This window comes from Octopus bimaculoides, chromosome 3 (genome assembly GCF_001194135.2).
Source record: "Octopus bimaculoides isolate UCB-OBI-ISO-001 chromosome 3, ASM119413v2, whole genome shotgun sequence".
NCBI classification, from domain to species: domain Eukaryota; kingdom Metazoa; phylum Mollusca; class Cephalopoda; order Octopoda; family Octopodidae; genus Octopus; species Octopus bimaculoides.
The window spans coordinates 53,721,440-53,731,843 of NC_068983.1; the positions used below are offsets into that span (position 1 = coordinate 53,721,440).

The window sequence follows — 10,404 nt, forward strand, 5'->3', positions numbered from 1 at the left end:
ATATATATTATTTAATGGACACAATATATGTTTTTATGTACTACTATTAGTTTCATGTGCTGAGAGCATACCAAACAGTATTTTTTAATACATCTGGTGTCCTAGCACAATCATCAGGCACTTCCAAATGTGTTCAAAAATACTGTTTAGCATGCTGTAAGCACATGAAACTAACCTTAGCCCATAAAAACATATATTGAGTTTATTAGATAATATTTATCTCTCACCAGATGGAGTACTTTTATTGTTGACCTTAACGTCATGGAACAGTACATTATATATATATATATATAGGTGTGTGTGTCGAAACGTCAGGTTAGAATGGAGGCAGCTGATGAAGGAATATTCCAAGTGGCTTTCCGTTTTCCTATGTGTTCGTTCCGTTGTCTGTAGTTCATTGTTCTAACGTCCTGTACCCTGATATGCATATATATACACATGTAGATGTAAGTATGTACATATATGTGTGTATACATGTATATATATTCTTTGTATTATTACATTATTGAACGCACACGTCCTTTTTTGCAAGTAAGTCTTCTTTATATATATATATATATATATATATATATATATATATATATGATCAACTCTCCTGTCATTAGATGATGTATGAGGGCTTAACAATTTCTTATCGAACAACCACACAGATGATTTGTTTATAATGATCAAATGTTTGTGTAGACATATGCTCATTCCCTCTATCAAATTGACAGGTGCAATGAATGCCACATGTCAGATGACGAAATGATCACAGAGCAATGTGATATGAAGTGCTTTGCTCAAGAGTACAATGCAACACCCAGTCTGGGAATCGAACCCATGATCTCACAATCATGAGTGCAACACCGTAACCACTGAGCCATGTGCCTTAGACACACACACACACACACACATCTATATATATATATAAGATCAACATCATCATCTTTTAATGTCCATTTTCCACACAGACATGGGTTGGATGATTTAACCAGAGCTGGTAAGCCAGAGAGCTGCACCAAGTTCTAGTCTGATTTGGCTTGGTTTCTCTGGCTGGATGCCCTTCCTAACACTAACCCCTTTCCAGTGTATGCTGGATGCTTTTAGAATAGCACTGCATGGGTGTGGGCAGTGTGGGTACGGTGTTTGTGCATTACTGCTACTTGACAACTGGTACTGGTTTGTTTACATCCTTGTAACTTAGTGGTTTGGTATAAGGGACTGATAGAATAAATACCAGACTTCTAAAAAATCATTGGAGCATAAGACCACAAGGCACAATAATTGGTATTAATAATCAAATATTGAAAACAAGCCAGAATAACGTCTGGCTTGTTATGAAAATCTTTTCAAAAATTACTTCATGATCGTTGCCAATGTCACCTGACTGGCACATGTGCTGGTGGCACATGTAAAAACAACATTCGAGCATGGTCGTTGCCAGTGCCGCTGGACTTGCTCCTGTGCAGGTAGCACATAAAAAACCTTTTGAGCGTGGTCGTTGCCAGAACTGCCTACTACACTCTCGGAGTGGTTGGCGTTAGGAAGGGCATCTAGCTGTAGAAACTCTGCCAGATCAGATTGGAGCCTGTGCAGCCTTCTGGCTTGCCAGTCCTCAGTCAAACTGTTGAACCCATGCTAGCATGGAAAGCGGACGTAAAACGATGTAAAAAAAAGTACATTGGCAGTTATGTGGAGGTCACATTATCTCATCATACCCCCTTCCCTAGCATATATAATCCCACACTATTCTACACTGTTTAAAGACTGTTTTACCTTTAAGAAATATTTTAATCATCTACATGAAAAATTCTCATAGCCAGTCAGCTATTTGCAAATCATATCTGTCATGATTACATAAAACACTGTTGGTGTATATAAAGGAAATAGCTATGCAATTTTATAAATACATGCATAAAGAAATAGACATGTAAAATGTTGGCGATGTTCATATACACTATGTCATAATGACTAGATTATGTGTTAAATAATGTTGGCATTGCAATGACAGGATTTGTAATAGCATCTACACAATTGTTTTTGAGATGATTAAGGTATGCATATATAGATGATACTGAGGAATATCTAGGGCTTTTTTGGCCCACACCATAGCTCCCCTTGTAAATATGTAATTGTGCATTATCAAAAAATAACAGTAAACAACATCGATAATATCTCAAAATATTCATTCCTACAGCTGTTTCAATAATTTTTATATCACAACACAAATAAGATGTAAAAATCATATCTTTGGGAAATAGTTTCTGTCGGAAAGTAAGAGATATTTTTCTATGCATATGTACATACACATTTGCATTCACATATACATACCTACATGCATGCATACTGACATACACGTTGACATACATATATTTACATAGACATTCATGTATTGGCACTCCATCACTTATGACGTCGAGGGTTCCAGTTGAACCGATCAACGGAACAGCCTGCTCATGAAATTAACATGCAAGTGGCTGAGCACTCCACAGACACGTGTACCCTTAACGTAGTTCTCGGGGATATTCAGCATGACACAGTGTGACAAAGCTGACCCTTTGAATTACAGGCACAACAGAAACAGAAAGTAAAAGTGAGAGAAAGTTGTGGTGGAAGAGTACAGCAGGGTTTGCCACCATCTCCTGCCGGAGCCTCGTGGAGCTTTAGGTGTTTTCGCTCAATAAACACTCACAACGCCGCCCGGTCTGAGAATTGAAACCACGATCCTATGACCGTGAGTCTGCTGCCTCTAACCACTGGGCCATTGCGCTTCCACAGACATTCATACATACACATATATATACCTACCTACTTACCTACTGACCTACATACATACATATGTATGTGTATATGTACATACATACAGACAAGCATATAGATACATTAACTTCTTAGTGTATCTAAACTAAACTGATTAGAATTTTTATAGAAATTATGAAACAACTGCTTAGAATGATTCTCTCTGCATGAAAGAGAATATTTTACCATGTTGTTATGTTTGCAGGTGCGTTTGTTACTGTGCTTAGAGCTGTTTTGGTCAGGTTCCAGTTGCAGCCAGATGTAGAAATCGAAGAAGTAGGGTTTGGATACTTTTCTATCTGTGCACCAACTCCAATCCATAACATGACAGTGAGAGCAGTAAATAAACCACTGAATGCACCCTGAATGGAAAATGGTAAAGTGAAATTCTATTTAGAATTCATGTAATTTATTTATTTCAGTTTGAAAAATTAAAATGCTTATGTTCTACATGACACAATTCACAATTCAATCAAATTCACATCTATTTAAAATAGTGAGTCAGTCTTCTTCATTTAATATTTCCTTCAGAAGTTATTTTTTTTAAATATGCTGACATAAATGAAAGTTGAAATTTTTTAAAAAATGAGAAAAAGAAATGAACAAAAAATAAATATTTACCCATTTGTTTGCCCAAGGGAAAAACAGGCCTAAGACAAATATCCCAAGCAGAGGTCCTCCAATGATACCAAATAGTGATAATGCTGCCTGAAACATAAAAATACATTATACAATATCAGACCAAAGACCTAAGAAGCTTAGGACCAGAAGTATCTCAAGTTTCTGAATTTTCCAGATTTCTGAGACAGCTAAATATATGCTAAAAATATAATATAAACTATGAAAAGTAAAGAACTAAATTGTATTTAACAGATTCCAAGTAAAACGCCTTTAACTCTTTTGACATCATGCTGCCTGAGAACAGCTTGTTTATATGATACAAATTTAATGCCTAAAGTTGTTTAAATTAAAATGTTCCATCAAAATTCCATGTTAATTTATAATTCAAACAACAGATTAATAATGACAAGTTATTTTCCTAACTTCTTCATTATTTTCAAATTAACAGAAACAAAAGCAGTCTGTTTTGACAGGAATATGGTGACAAAAGGGTTAAAGCAGAACCTGTTTGTATCTATTAATCCATTTAAAAATTCTTAAAATATATCATACTGTTCCATGTAAACAGTATAGTGAAAATTAAACAAAGAATAGTAAAGAACACGATTTTATTTAGCAGAAACAAGTACAAATTAATACAGTTCTGAAGCAGAGTATGTAAAAAACAAAACGATTCTTAACACACCTTCTGCAAATTAACACACCCTGCAAAAAAGGTCTCTTTACTCAATATAGGGTGCAGTATATTGCATGATATTGCACAGCACTCCTAGATTTCAGGAAATTCTGGATGTCTGGAAACCAGATAAGCAGTCCAGTACTGTGTTTCAATAACTAAACTATTACCCTGATACTTCATCCCCACCATCTTTCATTTCTCTTTCCAGGTAGCACCTAATATAATCCCTTTTGCTTAATTGGTAATAAATTCTTCTTTTCCAGAAATCTCTACACTTCTTCTGCAATGCAGCCAGTTATTATTATTATTAATTTCCAAACTAATGGTAAGCATGTAATAGGCCTATAAGTACTGACTTTCTTGTCCCTTTCCTTTGTCTTTCTGTATTAGCACTGTCTTTCCTTTTTGTCATTCATGTTGGCATTCCATTTTCTATTCAGTCAATAAGGAACAATTATGTATTACAAAACATGCATATTGTGGAGATAGTGGTGATTATGGTGATTATGGTGACGATGATGATGATGATGATGATGAGGATGATGATGACGTTTTGCTGTTGTTGTTTCTCTATATCTTTGAGAGGTATGTTATCAGTTGTTGGGACTGATATTTTAATTAATTGTCTCATCCATTCCTTGTGATCTTTAACAACATCCAATTAATTAACCTTGATCTTCGTGTCTGTATAGATTTGCCATATATCAGGGTATCGCCATCACTTTATCTTTCTCTGACCCCTCCCTCGTTTTTTCTTTTATTTTTGTTGGTGTATTATTATGCCAACACTGTACTCTTGGTATTTCATAATACCAGTATAATTCCCAGTGTACACCTGACGATTTATTCTTCCTTGGCTAATACTGGGCAACCAGAGGCAATGTGAACAATTATTCCCAATCTTTGAATATTCTTATTTCTTTATTGCCCACAAGGGGCTAAACATAGAGGGGACAAACAAGGACAGACAAAGGGATTAAGTCGATTACATCGACCCCAGTGCATAACTGGTACTTAATTTATCGACCCCGAAAGGATAAAAGACAAAGTCGACCTCGGCGGAATTTGAACTCAGAATGTAATGGCAGACGAAATACCGCTAAGCATTTCGCCCAGCGTGCTAACGTTTCTGTCATATTCTGCAGCTGCATAATGTAGTCTGGTTCAATACATGTTTTTGCCAGCTTCCAGAAGAAAGGCTTTCATTCTATGTCACAATAAAAAATGCTTGTCTTGCTTTCCTCGGCCATTGCAGCAATATTTCTTTATTTCCATTCAGTTTAAAATTTGCAGATATTGCCCATGTAGTGGTTTTTCTTGTATAGTATACTATAGCTCTATTTTTACCCTTTTTTTAGCTTACTCATTAACCCTCTTATTTAATCATTCTCCTTTTAGTTCTCTGCTACTTTACCCTCATTGGCATCATCTTTCAATGTCTATTCTCCATACTGCTATGGGTTGGACAATTTGATGGGACCCAATGAGCTGCAGAACTGTAACAAGCCACAATGCCAGCTTTGGCTTGGTTTCTATGGCTGCATTCCCTTCCTAATTGCCAGCTACTTTAAAGTACTAAAACAAGAATGATAAAATAAGAGGGTTTATGAGAAAGCTAAAAAAAAAAGTGGGGGGTAAAAATTCTACCACAGTTGACTTTGCCTTTCATCCTTTCAAAGTACCTGTTGACTTACACCCTCCCCCAAAATTACTGGCCTTGTGCCAAAATTTAAAACCATTATTAATATCATTATTCATCTTTAGGTAACAAACTGGCACAGTCAAGTACAGGGGTCAATGTAATCAACTTATATCTTTCCCTCAAAATTGCTGGCCCTGTGCCAAAATTAGAAAGAATAATCAATCAGCATCTTAATGTTTTGTTTGTACAATGGTTCTTTATTAATTCTGTAGCACAATGTTGGCCTTTGTCATCCTTGTAGTGTAAATATTCCAAGTACGCTGTACATATCAGCAAAAACTATCTCTGGAATGGCAACATACTAATTTATTAATGCCTCAGTAGAGTACACTTTTTGTAGCATCAACTTATGCTATGCCCTCGAGAGCACATTACACTGGCTCTTATGCATTCTTTTTAATATAGGCAAAAGGCCTGAAATTTTGGGAGAGATGGGTGGTATAGTTAATTACATAGGCTGTTGTGCTCAGTTGGTGGAGGTGCAATGGCCCAGTGGTTAGGGCAGCAGACTCGCGGTCATAGGATCGCGGTTTCGATTCCCAGACCGGGCGGCGTTGTGAGTGTTTATTGAGCGAAAACACCTAAAGCTCCACGAGGCTCCGGCAGGGGATGGTGGCGAACCCTGCTGTACTCTTTCACCATAACTTTCTCTCACTCTTACTTCCTGTTTCTGTTGTGCCTGTAATTCAAAGGGTCAGCCTTGTCACACTGTGTCATGCTGGATATCCCCGAGAACTACGTTAAGGGTACACGTGTCTGTGGAGTGCTCAGCCACTTGCACGTTAATTTCACGAGCAGGCTGTTCCATTGATCGAATCAACTGGAACCCTCGACATCGTAAGTGACGGAGTGCCAACAACAGTGCTCAGCTGGTATTTATTTTATCGTCTCTCTAAAAGGACAAACAGTAAAGATGACTTTGACAGAATTTGAACTCAGAATGTAAAGCTAGAAAAAAATGCTGCTAAGCATTTTGTGCAATGGGCTAACAATTCTACCAGTCAGTTGCTGTAACCCATATATGCCCATAAAAAAATGAACTCTTAAAAATTTCACTGTATTTAGAATAAACATTATGGTAAGCTTTCACGACCTGGAAGAGAAGGACAGTATGCAACTGTTAGCTGCGGGTGTCAACTACCTACTGAACATTTTATATGCTCAGTCAGATGCCTCCTGGTGAGTTCGTGTCCAAACAAGTAGGAGCAGGTTTTGTATTGCAAAAACACAACCAGGGGTATATATGGATAATATTGTTTCAAATTTTGGCACATGTCCAGCAATCTTATCGAATCTAGTGCAGTACTGGTACTTATTTTACTAACTCTGAAAGGAGGGAGGGCAACATCAACTTTGGTGGGATTTGAACTCAGAACATAAAACTGGAAGAAATGCAGCTAGGTATTTTGTCCAGCATGTTAACAATTTTACCAGCTTGCCACAAGATATAAATTAAAAGTAGTAGTAGTAGTAGTAGTAGTAGTAGTAGTAGTAGTAGTAGTAGTAGTAGTAGTATATTGTACATAAAAGTGAATATTACCTGTAGCACACTACCAAGAAGAGAAGCAACGTAGGCGAAAGCAAGGCATACAATTCCAAGAACAAGAACTGGAAGAAATTAGAACATTTTATTAAGTATATGAAGAAAAAAAATCATGTTTTTCACTTATGTTTCATTGCAAAACTACACATAACAGCTACTGCATTTACTCAAAATACATCGGGGTTTGTGAAGAGCACAACAGGGGCATAATGCTATTTCATATAAATTTGCTTACAGTTCTCCTCCAGTTATAGGAGCCACTTAAGGGCCTTAGTCTTGCAAGTTACAAGTCAGTCTTTGCTAGTGTTGGTTTCATGAAAAACAGCACCCAAAATTTTCCGTAAAGTGGTTGGAATTAGAAAGGGCATCCAAAACAGATATTGGTGCATGACATAGTCCTCTCATTCATTGGGTCCTGATATTAAATTGTCTAATCTATGCCAACATGAAAGTTGAATATTAAATGAAGATGGTGATGATGATAATGGTTTTGTTTCTGTTTACCCTTCATATATAACGGGTCAGTACCAGTTTGGTTATACCATCCACAACATGGTTAATACGTAAATGGTGAGGGTTAAATGTTATAGACTGTAGACAAAGTAGTGAACTAATAATGGTATGAGAACCATTTAATCCTTCAGCCAGTCATCCAAAGCTTGGTTTTCTGTAACTCTTTTGAAGATAAGAGCAACACAAAACAAGAGTTGCAATCATCATCATCATCAGCTGGATGCCCTTCCTAATGCCAACCACTCTGAGAGTGTTGTGGATGCTTTTTACGTGCCACCGGCATGAAAGTGAGACCGTTGCTCTGGCAGTAATCCTGCTCAGATGTTGCTGTTAGCGCTCCACTGACATGGGTGCCAGTCATCGAATTTGGTTCAGTTTCGATCTCACTTGCCCCAACAGGTCTTCGCAAGCTGAGTTTAGTGTTCAGTGAAGGAAGGTTGGCATGGGTGCCAGTCAACGAATTTGGTTCAATTTTCAATTTCAATTTCACTTGCCTCAACAGGTCTTCGCAAGCAGGGTTTTTGTGTCCAAAGAAGGAAAGGTACGCACAAGCGGGCTGGCTACACCCCCTGGTAAAGGCCATGGGTTATGGTCTCACTTGTCTTGCCGGGTCTTCTCAATGACTAGAATTTTTAATACACATTACCCAAAGCAGTGAAAAATCATTTTGAAAATCCAGTAAAATAGGTGCAGGTGTGGCTGTGTGGTATGAAGTTTGTTTCCTAACCACATGGTTCCAGGTTCAGTCCCATTATGTGGAAACTTGGGTGAGTGTCTTCTGCTTTAGCAGTGGGCCAACCAAAATCTTGTGAGTGAGTCTGTTAGACAAAAACTGAAAAAACCTGTTGCATATAGATGTGTGTGTGCGAGCATGTGTGTGTGCGAGCATGTGTGTGTGTTTGTGTGTGTGTATAGTTATATGTGTGTCTGTGTGTGTCTGGGTTTTTCTGCCACCACCACTGATAGCTGGCATTGGTATGTTTATATCCTCATAACTTAGCAGTTTGGCAAAAGTGACTGATAAAGTAAGTATCTGGCTTTAAAATAAGTACTTGGTCAATTTGTTCAATTAAATCATTGTTTCTCAACCATTTTTACCTTTGGACCCCTTTGGTTTCATTCGATGTTTTAAAAAATCATGTTATATTTTTATAATAAAATATTATTAGGAATTCTATTAAAAAAAATTGTTAAAATATTGTGTATTTTAAGAGCAAAATCTTATATTGGCCCCAAAGAGCCATATAGACCCCAGTTGTAAACCTCCAGTTGAGAACTAAACCCTTCAAAATAGTACCCCAGTATGGCTGCAGTCCAATGACTGAATCAAGTAAAAGATAAAAGTCAAAGCATTAATTCTTTTGTGATGATATTTATAATGAAGTTCATTCTCTATGAAAGGTTTAATGAAATAACTGAACTCTCCAACATTAGCCTTTAAACAACAAACATTGTCAATTCATGTTTCATAAATTTTGCATAGATACAGCCATCATCACAGGAAAGGGAATATTTTACAGCACTTTTCAATAGGGAGATTGTAAATTTTACTGTGTAAGAGACTAGCAATTATAGTTTTTGTACTTATATAAAAGTGAAAGCCCGTTTGGCACACTCATTCATGCAACCTTTTCACATCATTTAAGAATAAAGCTGGGAGATTGGAACATGGCTTAACCAAAAATTTGTCTCACAATATTAATGGGTGCTTTTTTCATGACACAAGAATTTGTGATGATTGCCTGATAATTTGCAATGCTGAAGAAAGCTTAAGCTTAAATACAAACACTTCAAAATGTCCAATTTTGTATCACAGGTTCAAGGTAGCCTCAGGTGAGTTGATACCAAAAGGATTAAATCATTTACTTTAGAAATAGATTGTAGAAAGAAATAATAAAATCTATAGAAATGTTTTCAAAAACATTACGGCATTCTACTTACCTAGAATTTTGGAAATAATAGTTGCTTTTTTTTCAGGTAAATCCTTCACAATATAAGCCTTTATGACATCTTGAAGGATTACAGTAGAAAGTGAATTTAATCCGGATGAAATTGTACTAAAATAAATCCCCAAAATATATAATGATTAAAATAAATAGCTAAAGGAATTAAAAGACATAAAAACATTAACAATATTAATCACATCAAAGGCAATTTGCAACAAAGAATTGTTTGAGCATGAGAGGAAAAACATTGTGATATATAGTTACAGACTTTTGTGATCAGTGTTTAAATTCAGCTGAGGTCAATTTTGCTTTTTATTCATCCTGGGTTGATAAAATAAAATATGTGTCTAGTACTACTCTTCCTGTTGTCAATCTTCACCTGTTTCATATGAAATAGTAATTTCTTATGTAAGACATGTGTCCATGGATGATTGAAAACAAAGAACACTGAACCTCATACACACACACACACACGTGTGTGTATATATATATATATATATATATATATATAATAAAGTAAAGTTGTGGAATACCGTACGAGTGGAAATATATATGAAAGATGGTTTGAAAATGCACTTATTTTTAAAATATTTATTTACTTAACCGGTTTCACTTTTTT

General features: G+C 36.3%; 1 protein-coding gene across 4 annotated transcripts in view; it reads right to left on the bottom strand.

The window, feature by feature from the left end:
- Positions 1–10,404, bottom strand: part of LOC106880479 (sodium-coupled monocarboxylate transporter 1) — a 177,370-nt gene that overhangs the window by 73,725 nt on the left and 93,241 nt on the right. For all 4 annotated transcript variants that reach the window (XM_014930424.2, XM_052966176.1, XM_014930423.2 and 1 more), the window contains 4 exons: positions 9,781–9,896; positions 7,324–7,391; positions 3,403–3,489; positions 2,968–3,143 (listed from right to left, as the gene is read on the bottom strand). In XM_014930424.2, the coding sequence (XP_014785910.1) occupies positions 2,968–3,143; positions 3,403–3,489; positions 7,324–7,391; positions 9,781–9,896 (447 nt within the window). The remainder of the gene's footprint in view (positions 1–2,967; positions 3,144–3,402; positions 3,490–7,323; positions 7,392–9,780; positions 9,897–10,404) is intronic.